Source organism: Strix aluco, chromosome Z (assembly GCF_031877795.1).
Source record: "Strix aluco isolate bStrAlu1 chromosome Z, bStrAlu1.hap1, whole genome shotgun sequence".
NCBI classification, from domain to species: Eukaryota; Metazoa; Chordata; class Aves; order Strigiformes; family Strigidae; genus Strix; species Strix aluco.
In genome coordinates, this window is record NC_133971.1 from 35,264,816 (window position 1) to 35,283,105 (window position 18,290).

At 42.3% G+C, this 18,290-nt stretch overlaps 1 protein-coding gene across 8 annotated transcripts in view; it reads right to left on the reverse strand.

Moving 5' to 3' along the window:
- Positions 1-18,290, reverse strand: part of PSIP1 (PC4 and SRSF1 interacting protein 1) — a 44,167-nt gene that overhangs the window by 25,238 nt on the left and 639 nt on the right. For 3 of the 8 annotated variants that reach the window (XR_012621692.1, XM_074813080.1, XM_074813079.1), the window contains exons 1-4: positions 13,703-14,001; positions 11,787-11,863; positions 6,642-6,780; positions 1,124-1,228 (exon numbers count right to left, since the gene is read on the reverse strand). Coding sequence is in view for 7 of the 8 variants with exons in the window: in XM_074813080.1 (XP_074669181.1) it covers positions 1,124-1,228; positions 6,642-6,780; positions 11,787-11,863; positions 13,703-13,990 (609 nt within the window). In the remaining variant the exon portion in view is untranslated. Of the gene's footprint in view, positions 1-1,123; positions 1,229-6,641; positions 6,781-11,786; positions 11,864-12,954; positions 13,136-13,702; positions 14,002-18,290 lie in introns of those variants that run through there. The other 5 variants (XM_074813082.1, XM_074813087.1, XM_074813083.1 and 2 more) reach the window with 4 other exon arrangements.

Consider the following 18,290-nt stretch of genomic DNA (forward strand, 5'->3'; position numbering starts at 1 on the left):
TAAAATTTCAACATTTCAACAAGGCAACTAAGGCACAAGGCTATCATGCAATATTCCCAACTACTTGAAGATGTGCTGTTGTGGTTTAACCCCAGCCAGCAATTAAGCTCCATGCAGCCACTCACTCACTTCCCACCACTCCCAGTGAGATGGGGAGAAAAATCAAAAGAAAAGGTAAAATTTGTGGGTTGAGATAAGACCAGTTTAATAACTAGAGTAAAATATAATAACAACAACAAATAATAACAACAAAAATTGTAATGAAAATGAATATAACAAAAAGAGAGAAAAATAAAACCCAAGAAAAGACAAGTGATGCACAATGCAACTGCTCACCACCCGCTGCCCCAGTGGCAATCTGCACCCCCACCCCAGCCAACTCCTCCCCAGTTTATATACTGAGCATGACACTCTATGGTATGGAATATTCCTTGGGCTAGTTCGAATCACCTGTCCTGGCCATGCTCTCTCACAACTTCATGTGCACCTGCTCACCAGCAGAGTGAAAGGATTTCAGGAAACTGAAAAATCCTTACCCTAGGATAAGCGCTACTTAGCAGCAACTAAAACACTGGTATATTATCAACATTATTCTCACACTAAATCCAAACCACTGCACTGCAGCAGCTGCTAGTAAGAAAATTATCCCAGCCAAAATCAGGACAATGCCTAATTCAAACTGATTCTTATTATCTGTTCAGGCAAATACACTGAAGAACCCTTTCAGCACAGACAGAACCTAATGCTCTGTTAGGCTTTTCAAGAAAAACTGTCATAATTGAAAGGGACAGTCATACCTGTCTATAATATTAAAGCCTTCAAAAACAGAAAGAGAAACTTAAAATTAAATCTTGGTGTTCATTTCCACCTTCTCCTGCCTAGGATGTACTGTATGAATTTAGTTTAAGTATGTTACAACTGAGAAATATAGACCGGTAAAGAAATTTATTTTCAAAAACATGTACAGCAGCTTAAAAGGAGTACAGAGGACAAAAATATTACTATATGTGTGTCTGAAAAGAAGCAAAGGCAAAGCAGTTACAACAGTAAAACACTATTAAAGTATTTAAGTAAAACCTTGGCAATACAGTTTTGACTGGTAGAACAAAACACAGTCACTTACTTTTGGGACAGAAGACTTTCTCCTTTTGGCTCCTGCTTTTTCTTCACTCCCCTCAGCAGGCTCCTGAACAGTTTCTTTGACAGGAGTGTTAATGGCTGGATGGGACTTCAATACAAAAACACCAAAAATTAGATCTAAACCCCTTCCTGAACTACAGACTAATGATACTGAGAGGTATTCTGCCACCTGTATGTTATTGAAGAAAGCATCATGCTAACAAAACCCTTATTAGAACTACAACAATATTAAAATATATCTTATTTCATGAATTTCCACATTTCAGTTTAAACTGCATTCTATCAAACTTTCAAGCTCTAATAACTTATTTTCACACTAAAAATACTGCAATATAAGTTTTTTCTTATGTATAATTTAAAAAAAAAGTTTGGTCAAATACAACTTGTGATGCTACTGCATTTTTAAATGAGCTATAACCTTAAGTGAGCCAACTACCTGTTCCTGAAAAGATAAGCAGGAAAAAATTAGGAAAAAAAAGTTATAATAAAGGCTAAAGAATTAAAACATAAAAATATAAAAGGTGAAGCCAAAGTTACTGGGTTTTATTCCATTACACTGTGGATAGCATTCTCACTCTTAAATATTAGCTCCTTCAAACAAAGCTGGCAGAACTCCTAATGCTTTAATTTTTCCCCCACTGAGGAAGTGGTTTTGGATTTAAGCCCAAGCCACAAGCTCCCTTCTGCCCTCCACCTCCCTTACTAGCAGTTACAAGCAACATCTGCAAAGAATAAATACTGCTTTCAGAACATTCCAGCCAGTTCTGGCAGTTAAACAGAAAATGTGGCTCTCAGAAGGACTTACCAAGACAAAATATACCAGTAAAAGGACAGAAAATAAAGAAAAAAAACTGCAAGTGAATCCCTCTGTATGAATAGCCAACAAGTCTGTCACTATCTTGTAACCAGAATAAAAGCTCGATTTTGCCAACACGTCCACGTCATTTACCCACTCTCCTCTGACCTTACCTGCTGTGTGGCCAAACACAAAATTATCTACTCACCCTGAATTTTTAGGTTTTGACAACTGAACGTCTTCCCTGCTACTGTCCAGTAACTGTGCTGTACTTAACTCTAAGAATCTTTTTTTAAAAAGAATTTTATGTAGATCATCTCCAAGAGCTCAGCTAAAAAATCTGTCCATTCACCAATGTGTACTGAATACTGCAGCATACTAGTAAGTGTAATACACTATTCTACTTTAAAATATTGTTTGAAAAATAGTGTCTTCACTTATCAGTATACTTATGTTACCTTTACTCTCAGTCTTCATAACCAACTACTTGTCTTCAATTTTGAGATCACTCGCTGCCTACACTGATCCTCTCTCACACGCTGCACCGGGGAAAACAGTTGGCGGGTATTGGTGTTTGGAACCTGTGTGAAACCCAGTCTGGGACTGCCCTGAGCTGGTCACAACCCATCCCAGCAGGCTTCGCAACAGGCAAACTGACCCACAGCACGTACCAAACTGTGCTGACTAGAGCACCTCCACCAACACAACGATGGGAAGGAGAGTCACTGAGGAGAAGAGCAGCTGCCCAAGAAGAACTGAAGAGATGCCGCAGAAGGGGGATGCCAACACACAAAGACACGCATGCAGGGCATGAGGGACACCGAGGCAAAAGAGATGCCAGTGCAGGAGGGATGCTGGAAAGGGAACGCACATGAGGAGTCACCCAAGCCAGGCTCCAGCCCAGTTGCCTGAGCAGGGGCAGAGAGGGGACAGAAGGGACAGCTCTGAGGGGACTGTAGCCCATGGAGAAGTCCACACCCAAGTCACTAAGAAGCAAGCAACAGCAAAAGCAAAGTAACCACTACACACCAGCCTCTGTCCCCTGTGCTGCCACTGTCTCACCCAAGGGACTGTCTGTGATGTGTGGTGAGGAGACTGGAGACCATCAAAGGGGGAGCAGAGGTGGCCAGAAGGAAACTGAGGCATGTTTCTCTAAGTGTTTGTCTTTGTTTCTCATTATCAGAATCAGTAAGAAAAAGCTTATATCAATTGGCTAAACTGTGCCAAATTCCCTGACATGAGCCTTTTCTTGCCTGTACCATACCTCTCTTTGCTAAAGATGGGAAGGTGGGGACTCAGAAGCCAATTTCAACCACTCTGCTACCCTTAAAACAGGTATAAGCTTTCCCATAAACTCCTAATAAAACTTCCTAAATATCCACATCAAGTACTCAAACTTCCTTTCCTTCCCTGACTAAAACACCCAGAAGCCCCTCAAAAAACCCATAGCTGTTAATTAAGACAGCCACAGAGACTGTTTTTGTCAAGCAGATAAGCATCCTTCCCTTATTACTAGGAGGGACAAACTCTATGTACTTGTTTCTCCAGCTTTGAGAATTGGGTGCTAAGGCAACATCCTCATGAACAGGAAAGCTGCAAACGCCAAGGGAACTAACAAGAACATGAAATAAGGTACCTCTCAAATCTCATCACTGTAAACCGTATGCTATCCTGCAAAGTACTGAAGAAATAAAGCTCATTTCAGCACGTAAGCTGAAACAAGTAAAACTAAACCAAACACCAAGCATCACACTACAACTTTCTTCTTGAAAAAGTGGGATATTCCTCCATCTTATCTATAATCTTTGGCAGAACAGTGACATAATATTTCAATTCTAAGAATTAAATCCAAAAGGTAGTGTTTTGTGAAAAAACATGGAAGATCCATGACTGATTGACCTGACATTATCGCAGATGCTCAAAGAAACTCTGAAGTAGACCCTTATTGACAGTTTTATTTCAGATCAAGTAGCACTTACTCTGCCTGTTTTACATCCTGATTTATTTTACAGACTGTCAAATCTAGTCAGCCATTTGCAGAAGTACTCCTTTAGCACTAACAAGAACTGCCTGCAAGTAAAAACAAGAGCTGCCTAAATCCTAAGGGCTTGATTTGCTCCAAATAAAACTTGCTTTTAACAATGCATAGCACAGGATAGAAAGAAGTGGCTATCAAAAGAAAGACTTTCTGAAGTTAAGGTAAGGTGTCAATTCAGAAGAAAAGTTGCACAAGTCTACTGCATTACTTCATTAATTCTGTAGTTCAATCTGGTCCAACCTTTCTGTTCAAGCAGGGCCACCCTGCTGGCTGACCAGAACCATGTCCAGATGGCTTCTGAATATCTCCAAGGATGGAGACTCCAGAGCCTCCCTGGACAACCTGTGCTGTGCAACCCTCACAGTGCAAAGTTATTTCCTGATTGTCCTGGTTTCAACCAGGATGGAGTTAATTTTCATTGGAGTATTTCATACCATGTGATGTCATGCCCAGGTGGGCGGGCTCTCGCTCTCAGCTTTTCGATCTCTCAGCTTTTAGCTGGGGGCTTGCACACTCGCAGTCTGCTCATCGGGTGGTAGGTATTGTTGCTGTGGGGGGGCAGTCACCATGCTCGGTAAGCCACTGCTGCATTTTACCCGTTTTCTTTTTGAACTCACTATTGTTACTGTTGTTCTCTTGTTACATTTAGTAAATTCTTTCTTTTTATTCAACCCACGAATTCTCTTCTTTTGTCCCTCCCCTATCTTACCAGAGGGGGGATGGGGAGGTGAACGCCAGCCACTTTGAGTCTGGCTGCCGGCTGAGTTCAAACCTCCACACTGATGCTCAGAGGGAACCTCCTGTATTTCAGTTTGTGCCCATTGCCCCTAGTCCTGTCACTGGACACCACCGAAAAGAGCCTGGCTCTGCCTCTTTGCAACCTCCCTTCAGGTATTTGTATACATTGATGAGATCACCCCTGAGCCGCCTGGCGCTGAACAGTCCCAGCTCTCTCAGCCTTTCCTCACAGCAGAGATGCTCCAGTCCATCATTTTCGTGACCCTTCATGGGACTCTCTCTCCAGTATGTCTGTGTCTCTTTTGTACCGAGTAGCCCAGAAATGGACACAGTACTCCAGTTAGAACACCCCTACTAAGAAAAGTTTCTTCTTCCAGAAACTTTTTTTTAAAAAAAGAAATAGTGGGGAAAAAATAGCAAAGAACAACCCCATTGCTTTAGACAGAACCTGACCAGTTCACGGAAAGACCCTGTGAAAAAGCTGAAGCTGAAGTGAATGGAACTCAAAAGGTAGAAAGGACTATCTGGCAGAAAAGCTGCTAGACAAAGAAAACAGTCTGTGTGTATCTCTTGACAGCATGTTTTGTGTATTTCCCATTGGAAATATATTTAGGAATGTCTGAGATGCTATGAAAGCAACCCAGAGCACTGCTCAGTTGAAGTTACTGATTCCTACTGTGAAACAAAATATTAGATAAAGCTTGTTACCATTGATTGTTTATACTCAGATTTTCACATTGTTAGAATGACTGGTAACATACAACTCAGTTATGGTTCACAACGACCTCAGCTATCCACTGAGAATCTCTCCTGAACTGTCACAAAAAAAACCAGCAAGAAGGTATACTGACTCATATTTTGTGGTAGCAGAAAGAATCTGTCCCTTATTAATACAATCCTTCCCACTGGGATTAGCATCTTTCCATATCCCAGAGCAGAAAAAGTGTACATCTGGAGTACATCATCTTACCTCTCGACTCTACTTCAGAAACTCCTTAACTCTTTATCCACGTTCTCCTTCAAGCTAGAAACACAGTAACTTGGGATATCTTATGAAACAGGGATTAACTGCTGCTGAAATGGCAATCTGGCATGTCATATAAGAGCAGCAAATAATACCAAAAGATACCAATTCTTTATTATTACTGCAGCATTGCCTAGAAGGCCCAATATGTGATCAGGGTCCACTGTACATATCAAACCCAAGAGGCTTCAGAATGTTCAGAGCAGACAGGGAAAGACAAAAATGAGCAAAACAATTTCTTTTGTCTTCAGATTAAATTTGGGTCTTTTTATGGGTAGCACTGCATAGCTCCAGTTTAAGCTTGGAATATTTACCAAGAGGGCAAGAAACGAGGAACTACTGATGGACAAAAACTGAATCAAGTCATGTGACAGTTTGGGGCCAAAAGGCAGGCATCCCATTGCTTCCAACCACTAGAAGGAAAATACTATGTGCTAAGAAAGCATGTACTGAAATCTTGCAAGGATACTTGTTGAGAAAAGCACTTGGGTTTAGAAGACAGAAAGAAGTAGGGTGACTGAGATTCCAAAAAACCAAACTTTTCAAGCACAGTCATACAGTTTCAAAGATAAGTATTTCAGAAATGTATATAGTTATAAATGAGTATATATATAAGTAAAACTTGGTATGTACTGTAAAGAGTTAAACATTTAGCCTTGTGCTCTGAAACTGTCAATATGTTCCCTCATGAGCTCACTAAAATGAACAGATATCCCCAGTTAAACAATACCCCCATCTCTTATGCTATTAATACTAGAGACCAAGTACAAAAAAAAAAATTTAAAAATGGTCTAACCCACAGTTAAACAGCAGCAATAATTCATTACTCTACAGCAGGGAAACACTCATTGTGTTTTTTCCCCAACAGTATAGCAACAAAGATTTGCAGACTCTGCATAACTTACCTGCTGATGAGAGAACTTCACTTTGGGATTGTTGTCAATTTCCCACAACCCTTCATTAAAACCCTTTCTTTTATTTGGTTTGCCATATTTATCTTTATTTTCAGCATAAGGAAATATGTCCTTTGGTCCCAAAAATGCCCTTAAGGAGAAAAAGAACAAAAAGAACAAAATTGCACATTTTAAACAGTTCATCTTTTCAAGCAAGTAAGCACCAAATGTTATTAAGACATGAAATTCATTACTACTGCAACAACTAGTTCTGCTACATAAGCGTCTTTAGTTCTCTCAACTTTTGTCTTCAACAGCCCAAGTTTTCCGTTACTACCACCACACATACAGACCCCCTCTTAAACAGGGTTTTGAGTGTCTGGGCAAGAAACAGCCAATGCTGCATCTTAAGATTGCAGCTGATAGGACAACCAACCACTGTGAACCAGAACAATTAAAAACTGAGTAGTTTCAAACTAACAGAAAGAGCAATTGCTTCCTTAGAAAAAAAATCAGACTTAAATGTTAAGAATAAAGAATCCTTGAATCTGGACAATGTAAGGCAAGAAAACAATTTAAAGGAGAAGACATTGCTCCAAGCCAACAAAGAAAACTTTCAAAGTTATTAAATTAAAAATAATCCAGTTAAAATACAAAATTTAAGAATTTTTAGTGTATTGGACATGAAAAAACAAGACTTGCCTGCCCACACCTTTGTAAGAATGCTATGTAATTCAGCATTAATTCATTAGTTTTTCAGTGTGTGACAATAGGGCCTCAACTTGATTTACTGAACTGAACGAATAAACTGTTCCTTATTTTAAATTTCTCCTCCAATCCTTTTCTTGATGAAGTAAACATTAAAAATATTTGATTTTTATTTAAGCTACTCTTGTAGTAGAGGTCTTAACACTGCCAGTGTATCTTTGTCAGATAAAATACCACTCCAGCATATCACTACCCCTACAGTAAACTGTGTAACTAAAGCTTTTAGCCTAGTAGCTTTTCTCATATGTCAAAGTCATAGTATCCACACTACTTCTTCCACTAGCTTCTCTAAGTATCCACTAGCTTCTCCAAGTTAAACTTGAGAAACCAAGGTAACATAGTACTGACAACCAATATTCTGGTTTTTATGAAGAACATCAGAGTCTTTAATTCCTGCTCCACTGTCATGAACTTTCAAATTAGGATTTCACTGTAGCAATCCATATGCTGCTAACAGAAACACAAGGCTTTGGTGGTACATTCTTATTTTCACTCTCCGCCTAGCCACAAAGTTGCAGACACTTGCTTTGTGAAGTATCAGCTCATGGAAACGTTCAATAGATACTTCGAAGCTCCACTCTCCATCTTTCTTCATCATCTTTAAAAAAAAAACAAGCTCCTTGAGACTTACACCCTACTAAACAAAAAAACCACACCATGTTATCATCTAGAAAGCTTAAGCATTTCCTCCTCCAGCAGTAAAAACACTTACCTACATGTACAAGGTATCAAGTAAGCCACTGTTACAGGTCAGACTGCAAATCACCCACTGCTTTGTAAGAGATGGTTATAGAGGATTCAGCCACTGTGGGAAACACACACCTGCAAAGCCTACTTGACCAGACCAGAAGAATGGAGAGAAAGACAAACAGAAACTGGGAGACAGAAAAATAGGAAACATTGCCTTCCTTCTTCCCTATGCCCTGAAGGGAAGCATTTTTCCCAGGTCTGTAAGCATCTACCAATATTGTTCATTAAAACCACCAAACCCCAGCTACTGTGAAAGGGTCATGTAACTTGTTAGGTCACTGTAGTTAAATCCCCACATACTAAAAAGAAAATTGAACAAGAAAGTGAATGAAGAGAGATTACCCTAACACACAGCATCCAGAAACCAGAGTTCAGTGCAACCTTCTGTTTGTCCGTTACCAATCAAAATTTGCACCGATGTGATTTACTGGCACAACAGATGCAAATAAAGCTTTTATTAAAATAGTATCTATTTTATTACTCTCTTTTAGGAAAGGGTTGCTGCATGAAGACAGTATGTAAATAAACCAAACCTCAACCAAATTCCCAAAGCATACTTTAAGAAGCATGTATCTGTTCACTGCACACAGACAGCAACACATCTAGTTCTGTTTCGACAAAACTTAGTGAAAATCAGCCATAGCAGTCAAAGTACAAGTCTATACTTGTTTACAGTAATCTGAAAAATTGAAATAATAGTACTCCTAAAAGTCAAGTAAGATTCAAGCTAGTCTTGTTTTCACTTTCCCCACAACTCTTTTCCTACTATAACCATCCACACAGTTAGAAAATGTCATCCTGTGTACAGAGGGACTTTTTAGCATGATTAAGCTCATCACCTGGATTTTCAGAGTTGCCACTACTTACAGTAAGATATGTTGTATATATATATATGTACAGGCTACTAACATGCTGAATGGACATAGTGTCTAATCTCACACAGGTATGTGACTTGGAGAAGCACAGCAGAGAACAAATTTACCAAATTTATTTTATTTCCCATGGAAAAAGTACATTTTTGATGGATCACTAAGTCACTATTTACAGCTACAAACCTAAACAAAATTACATGCCATGGAACAGTATTCTTTTTTACCTGATCTGCTCCTTCCTATTGTTACTTACAGGTATCTGCTGTAAACAACAATAAGTAAGATCAAGAAGCATGGGAGTTTCACCTGCTACCACTCTAAGGAACACAAGGTACATGACACGCTTAAAGAACAAATGCCATAAGACAGCTGGGTCATAGAACACCCTGTACTTTGCAAAGTGTACAAAACAGAGACAAGACGTTTCTCATACATTGTATGGAACTCTGAAATGTAGTAACCCTGAATCTACAGCCTAACAAAAACCAGATCACAGTAAAACTTTATTTCTTAATAATATCACAGAGTGAGGAATAGACATTTCAAATTTACCCATGTACACTACAGAAAAACCCCCTTCCAAACTCAATCATGTCTTAAGAGCATAAGCTAAATGTAAAATTGGCCATGATGCTTCTCAAAATTTGCAAAGGTATTTTTAAAGTTTTAAATAAGGAGTTATTTCACTCTCCATTATATGCAATCTTCATCCACTAACTTATTTACAACTACACAAAACCTCAGTACAACCCAGAATGACATGCACATTACCTAGGGCACGATCAAAGCAATATTGTGCTTTCAGCTGCCAAGAAAAAAAAAAAAAAAAGTAGTTGGGAAAAAAAAAATTAAGAAAAAAGGTAATCTGCTGCATTGTTTAAAATTATCATCAAAAAACGGACAAGATTCAAACCTTGCAACCTTGAATCAAATTCCAGGAGTACGTCTTTACCCACAAAACGAAATATAAACTAAAAAAACTGAGCTATTGAAAGATGAAAACAGCTAAAGAAATGCATGGGTATATGAGCCAAGCGTATAGAAATCTTTTTCACAGGGAAAGCACTTCTTAAAAAAAAAAAAGAGAAGCAAGTAACAAGTAGTATCAGAGAGTAGAGGATGCTTACTCTTTAATTCAACAGGGGAATGTATCTTGTCTTAGCGTGGCTTACTAAAAGATATATGTAAAGTACCAGATTAAAGCAATTTCAATAGATATTATTAAATAAGATGAAGAAAAAAAAGCTAGGCCTTTCCACAAAATGCAAGAAAGAGTACTTGTATACACAACTTCTATCTCTGACCTGCTTACATACCATTTGCCATTTTATTACGAAAAAAAGCAGAATTAAAAGCACACCATTATAGGTATTGGTTCTTTTTGATTATTTAAAAAACAAAACAAACAAATCAGACAACAAATATAGCACTGAATTGGAAGTCTGTTGTAGTTTAAACCCTGCCAGCAACTAAGCATCACACAACCCCTTGCTCACTCCTCTGTACTCCCAGTGCGATGGGAAGAAGAATTGAACAAAAGTAAAACTCACAGGTTGAGATAAGACCAGTTTAATAACTAAAATAGAATAAAATATGATAACAACTACAAAAATAATAAAATACAATACTAATCATTATTGTAATGAAAATGAATATAATAAAAAGAGAAATAAAATCCCCAAAAGACAAGTGAGGCACAATGCAGTCGTTCACCACCTGCTGACTGATAGCCAAGCAGTGATCTGCCCCCCCCCCCCAGCCAACTCCCCCCAGTTTACGTACGGAGCATGATATCCTATGGTATGGAATATCCCTTTGGCTAGTTCAGGTCACCTGTTCTGGCTGTGCTCCCTCACAGCTTCTTGTGCACCTGCTCGCTGGCAGAGCACAGGAAACTGAAAAATCCTTACTTTAGGATTAGGTGCTACTTAGCAACAACTAAAACATCAGTGTGTTATCAATGTTACTGTAACACTAAATTCAAACCACAGCACAGTACCAGCTACTAGGAAGAAAATTAACTCTATCCCAGTTGAAACCAGGACAAAGTCTTAGAAATCTACACTAGGACAACCAGTCATGCTATAAACATGATAATTTTCAAAAAGACAGAACTGCATAAAACCCAGCATATTTACAATCAAATTTAGCAATGGAAGAAATACAATCCCTCAAAGCAAATGTTGTATGACTGCAAAATGCTAACATTGCTGAAAGTACCCAAAGAGAAATATTTGCAGGTTGACAGGCACAAAGCTAACTGCGCTTCCTTATTTTTCTCTCCAGATCTTACAAAAAAAGCAACACCCACAACCCCATACCTCTCCAGAAAAAAACCCAAACAAAACCCAAACAAAATAAACAAAACCCAATACATGATTATTTGTTTGTTTCTCAAATCTTGTCTATTTCATTGTTCTCAGCCTTATTTCACTCTCTTTGAGAATATATTGTTGAGAATTTTGAGGATATACAAGACTACAATTAAAGTCCATTACTGAAGAAAAACATATCAGTCATACCACTGTAGGTAGGATTTTTTTACTTTTGATGAGGAAAGTGTACATGGTACAGTTATGATCTACCATTCCCCTGAATAGTTGAATACTAGAGAAGCATATCTTGTCAAAAGTGATTAATTTAGGAAGAGTTCGTCTGCTACTGAATACTATAGTTTAAAATAACTACATTCAGACAAGCCGTTAACTTCTTGTCACAGCATTCTACAATGAAAAAAAAAAATGACCCTTAAATATAAAGGACTTACGTCTCATGGGTGCCAAAGAAGAAAATAGGCATTTTATTCGTAGGAGGCTTTACTGCTCCATCAGGAACTTCATCCACCTAAAAGAAAGACACACTAATTCAAGTAACAGTTAAGAACGGTCTAGGGGAAAATAAGTAAAAGTGTTAAATGTTAAAAAAGAAAAAAAAGATCTAGAGAGAAGTAAAACAGGTCTCAAGATCTCTTTTCAACTGTATGTTAAAAAATATAGCAGAATCAAAACCAATATTAGCAACAATAGGAAATGACAACTTCTCTCATGTTACAGCAACACGTTCCACATGATCACTTTCTAAAAAAGGACACACATAATGTGCTACAGGTAAAAGGCACAACTCAACTCCATGCAAATACCACCCCTCCTTCAGCATAAACAATAGCCTTCCTGCCCTTACACTAAGCTGATAACTTGCCCAAGCCCAAATGTCAAGTGCTACAAAAAGGAAAAGTCAGTAAACTTTTTAAAAAAACAATTCTTAAGCCAGCATTTTAGCAAAGTATATCATAATTAGTCTTTTAGCTACATTTTCACAACCGTCAAATGACCTACTGCTGTCACAGAACTTGCCATGCCTCTTCCAAGTGAGCAGGGAGAATGAAAAAAAGGAAAACTTATCACATACACTTAGCTTATTCTACAGAATGCACTGTACGAATAGCTGACTATAAAAGTAAAGAGTAACGCTGCTATAACTTCACGGTTTCCTTCCGTCAAAAAAGAGCAGTTATTTAGGAACAGTATTTTTGTACAGTTAGGTGCTTGCACAGTCCCAGCGGCATGCTACCATCCAGTAGTCTTCATCTCTAGAAGCTGAACTATGCAAATTAGAACAACTAACGACTACGAGGGAGGGCGAAGCGACTTTCGGACAAGCGTAAGGCAGCAGCACACCGGAGCGCCGGACCAGAAGCCGCTTCCCAGTGGGGGAGCGCCGCCGCGCCCCCCCGCCCCCGACGGCGGCGGGGGGAGGGGGAGTGGAGGAGCAACGCGTCTTAACCGCACCGCTCCCCGCGGTGTCCGAGAGCGCTGCTGGCAACACAAAGCTCGCACGGCAGGAGGGGAGGCGGGGGAAGCGGGTGCGGGGGAGCGCGGAGGACGGGTACGGAGCGGGAGAGGGTCGCGGCCTGCAAGGGAGGGGGGGTGCCTTACCCTGGCTGGCCAATGGGGATAACCTTTCATCTTGGCAAAGATCAAGTCTCCGGGTTTGAAATCTCGGCTCATGTTTTCTCAACGACGTGACGCCTATTGCCGCCAGGCGAACTGGGCCGAGAGGAGGGGTCTGCACCTCCAGCCCCCGCCACCGAGCCGCTGCCAGCCGCCCTAGGTCCCGCTGCCAGGATAAACACACCGGGGCGGGGGAGCGGAGACAAGGGCAACACGGGGCGGGGGGGGGGGGGGGTGGGGGGGGTGCGAAGACGGACATCAACAGCGCGCTCCGCAGCAGCGGGCGGCCTCCCGACCGGCAGCCGGGGGACCCCGCGCCGCGCCTGCCCCGCACCCCCGCCGAAGGCCCCCGGCAAGCCCAACGCTCGCGCCCGCAGCCCCCACCCGCGGCGCGCTGGCGGCACGGCCGCCATGCACGTACCCACGCGGGCCGGGACGGGCCGGGCCGCACGCAGCCAGGGGCGCGCGCCCACCCGCCCGCCCGCCCGCCTCCGCGCCTCAGCTTGGCTCTGCTTCGCTCGCCCGCCGTGGCCGAAGCCGCCCCCTCCCTTCCCCGGCCGCACGGCTCCCGCCACACGGTCGCGCCGCCCGCCCGCCTCCCCCCCTCCCCCGCACAAGGCGCGATGGCGCGGAAGCAAAACCCCGCGCGTCCGCTCGCCCGCCCGCCTGCCCGCATACCTGCCCTCCCTCCCTCCCTCCGGCCACCTCAGCGGTCCGGCGCCTCGCTACCCACCGCACTGGCGCCCAGCCCGCAGCCCACCTCCGCCTGCAGCAGCAGCGGCCGCCGCCGCCGCGGGAAATACGGCCGCGCTCCCTCCTCCCCACAGGCGAGGCGGTAGCAACCGGCACGTCGCAACCGGGCGGTGGGGGGTGTCGGGGGCGGGAGTCGGCGCGGGCCCTGCCGAAAACGGACGGCTCGGCTCCCGCCTCCGCGCCTGAGGAAGAACAGGGGCGCCCATAAGAAAGCGCCCACCCGCCCCGAGGTAGGGAGAGAGCGAGGAAGCAAGCGAACGAGCCCCATTCCCCCCCTCTCCCCTCAGCCGTGGAAGTGGCTCGTTCCGCCTTCCCCGGAGGCGGGGCGGCCGCGGCGCTGCGGCGGGGGGGGGGGGGGGGAAGGAGGAGGAGGAGGAGCCGGCGCGGCCGCGCGGGCCGCCCTCGGTAGCGGCGGGGGGCGGGGTGAGGGCAGGCGGCCATGCGGCAGTGGGCCGCCCTGCGAGTTCGGCCCAGGCTGGGCCCCGCGCTGCCCCCAGAGCTAGGCGAGGTGCGTCGGGCCGCGCCGGTGGCGGCTGAGAGGCGCGGGGCGGCGGCCCCGACCCCCACCCCCCGCCCAGCCCGCTGACAGGCCTGGCCCGGGGCCATGCGCCGCTTCGGCCGCAACCGCTCGCCCGGAGTCGTTTGTTTTCACGAACGCTTAAGTCTACAGCCTTGCGCGCGGCCCCATCCGCAGGCTGCAGGTAGCTAATTATCACCACCCTCATTTGTAAAATGGACAGGTGTGTTTGACCTCGCAGGTCTCTTTGTGTTTCTACCACCCCACAAGCCCGGTTACAGAAGCCTCACCATATTGCTGCCGGCCCCAAAGCTGCTCCTGTTCCCCGGGCACTCCCCGCCTGCTTATTTTTTTGATGCCTTGACTTCCCCCAACAAACTACCCAAAAAAAACATCCAAAAACCCCACGGTTTTGGTCTCATATAGAGTTCTCACCTGCAACTTGGTCGCCTTTAACTCCTGTTTTGGCTTGGGCTTTTTCCTGGGTTTTTTTGTTCAGGTTTTTTTTCTTTTCCCCCTGGGATCACTGCTAATTCAGACCTCGTCCTACTCCCCTTGTCCTCTCCATATCTACTTTCTCCTGGCATGTTTACCTGTCAGTATTAAGCTCACACCTCTCTCACCATTTCTGCCACTGTGCCCCTCTGTTCCCATTTCTGCCTGTCTCCTTGCTGCGTGTATCGGGCACCTCCAGCCTTCCCACGCTGTTGTCCCACAGTCTCGGTTCTTTTACTCGGTGTGCAATGAGCCAAAAACCACACAAAGCTGATATTATGTTTAGTCCATATCTGCGCAGAAATGGGTACTAGGTGGTAATTCCACCAACCTAGCCCAGCACATGCTGGCAAGCAACATACTTATACGCTTCAAACTACACCTTTACTGTAATGGCCATTGGCCAGTTTCTTACCAGTTTGTTCCTCATTGGTTAACAACATTGCCTGGTCTCGATTTAAAGTTATAGTGTCATTTTATTATTCTGTGCAAACTCAAAGGGTGGGGGTCTTACCTGAGTAGGGGGGTTCTCATCAAGAGATGTGATTTTCACATTATAATGAGCTAAGTTGCTCTAAAGGACACATCTTGGGCATTCTCTATGCTATCTCTGAGCACATGACCAAGGGAGGTTTTCTTATTCCTTAATTCACGGTTTTGTCTGGTTTTATCTTTGTTTTTGCAAGGCTCTTTTATCTTTGAGCTTATTATCCCCTCCCAAGGCTTTGTCGTGTAAAATATTTCTTGTTGCTCTAACCTTTAATCTCTCATCAACACTTACCCCCTCAAGTACTTTTTTCAAACAGAAGACCTCAGATCCAGATTTTAACCCAACAGCTTCTTCTCCCTGCCTGCCTGTCCTGTTGGGTCTAGTTCTAGTTCTCCCTCTGCATCAAAAATTAGCCGGCCTGTCAGTTCTGTATGGCTTTGGCCCTATCTGATGGCCCCACGTACCACATGCAAGTCACTGTACCCTATGTTTGTGCTAAGACAGGTGCCAAAACCAGCAAAAAGCTGCAAGAGTGGTGGCACAAAAAGTTACTTCTCACACAAGTACATTATCTCAAAGGGGCAGACCTAACCATTTTGTGCTTGAGTGCTCATCCTGGGTGTGTGGCCTGATGCACAAGTTTTACAGGCTAGTTTTCTGACAGCTGCCCTCTGTGCTTCTTGCACACAAAGATAAGTCTTTGTGAGACAAACCATCTTACTGCTTTCAGTTTTGATACTGAAACTCAGTGTCGGGCCCAAAACACCCACTGCAGTTGCCATAGAGCAAGTTGTGCTTTGTTCTAGGCTCTCTCCTCCTCAATTGCAAAATAGTAATTTGTAAATGTTAACTGCAAAGCTTTACTCTATCTGTGTCCACCCAGAACACTCTGCAGTTTTCCAGTGGCTTAAACCAGTCAAATCTGGTTGATTTTCTTGCAGGTGGTAAAGCTCATATCACTGACATATCAAGTTTCTACAAAGTTAGATAAGAGCTCATCAGAAAATAGAAGATCATCAACATATTAGACAGGAAAAAAACGTTTCTTCCTATGCACAAACAGATGCCCACTTGTGGCAAAAGTTGTTTAAAAAAATTAAGACTAAGGTAGACTGAACATCTAGAATTGTTTAGAGGAAGCTAAAAGTTGGACTACTTCTAAAAGTAGAAATTCTATCTGCATTGGCAGATATGTAGGTATTTTGCTGCATTGAATCATTCCTATTTCAGCAATGCATAAAGTTTCATATATTTTCCTAAATGAGAAAGTATTGAGTACTGCATAAACCGTGTATATTAATATTTTGCTGTGCAGGAACTGACAATCTGTAGAGATTCCCTTAGCTGAATCTCTGCTCTGTTTAACCATATAGTTATATTTGTCTTCCATATCAGATTAAATAAGGTCATATTTTAGTTTGAAGCAATGCTTTTGGAGTCTCTTAAGGCCATTCTAATTTCCTCAGCCTTTGGAAGCAGTCTTCTGAATCTGACGTTTCTTAGGAATCAAAAGCTTTGCACCTTGTATTAAAATCAGTGAAAAGCAGCTTAAAATACTTTTTTCCTAATTAAGGAAGTAATTCGAGATGACTTGCTTTCCTACAAAAGTAGCGTGTTCTTCAAAAGAGACTTATGTGACTAAAGCATTTTTGAAAGGTACACAAAGTAAAATTCGATTTAAAGTGTGAAAAATAAAATTGAACAAGTCATATTTTGTTTGTAATCGGGCTCATTTGTACGTGTTAAATAAACATGAAATTGAAGACAAATTCAAGTACAGACACAACAAAAGGAAAAAAAAGTGTATTTTGCAATCCAGACATTGCACTTGAAAGAGAGTAACATGCCATACTGATGCAATTATACTTTAACGATCATAGCAGTGTTTTTTAGCAAACAGTTTCATTTTGAATGACAGAATCTGCAGCGCTTCAGCCAGACCTGCCACCTGATGCTAAGTAAGCTGTCAGTACACTGATACGCATTAAGCTGTTACAAGCCATGAATGAACTTTGGCGGCAAAAACCAGCTCTTCCTGTGAAGAGTTGTGTGTCTTGAGCGTGCCTGTTTGAAACAGCCCTTCCAACTGATTTCCTGCAGGTGCGGATAGGTGGCATTGGAAAAAAGCACCCTGGTATCCTGTCAACAGGTGAAACAGTTGCTTTTTGCTCTGCCAAGCCCAGACCCACACTGAAGCACCATGTTCTCTCCTTTTTCCTGAAAGTCAAGCAATCTTCCTAAATGCATCATGAAAAGGTTTCTCTGGAGAATAAGAAATAAGTTACTGTTGAATTCTATGTGTGATAGAACTCTGATTTGTTTCCACCTTCCTAAAGAAAACCCCACATATCCTGAATATATGTATGTTTTAGACCAAAATACTCCTTGAACTCTGAAGAAATGCCTAAGATAGCATATATATTAGATATATTTTTCAGTGTGGGGGGAAGGAAAGGTGTTTGTTTGCTGACATGCATACAGCAGCAGTATTGTGTCTAAAGTAATTTTTGTGAATCAAGGTAAAAATTGATACATGTGTTCTTTGGGGCAGATAAACTCATTGTTTCAGCATCTGGTAAGCTGTTATGGCACCAAAAACTACCAGACCTTGCAGACATAATGTTAAATTGCTATGATTCCTTCCATATTATCCCATAATTTGTATTTCTTCATTAGCCAAGGCCATTTTTCATCATGTTCAATTTTTTACTCATCAGACAACAGCAGAGAGGAAACCCTGTTCACTATTGTATTTTTGATCAGCAAAAAATGCCATGCTGCTATTCAAAGAGCTGCAATATAATGAAGTCTTCCAATTTTGTGCACCTGGGCAAAGAACTTCTATTTGGCACAAGACATTTAAAATAACTGCATGATGCAGAAGCAGCAAAATCACAGCTAAAAGCCAATTATACAGATCAGATCACAAACTAGAAATGAAATTTTGAGACTTAGAGGGTGTAAAATATTATAGAGTTTTTTTGTCTCTTGCAATTAAAACTTAAATCTGGAACTTGAAGGATATCAGTATCAGGCTATACTTCACCGCACATCTTAGAAAATCTT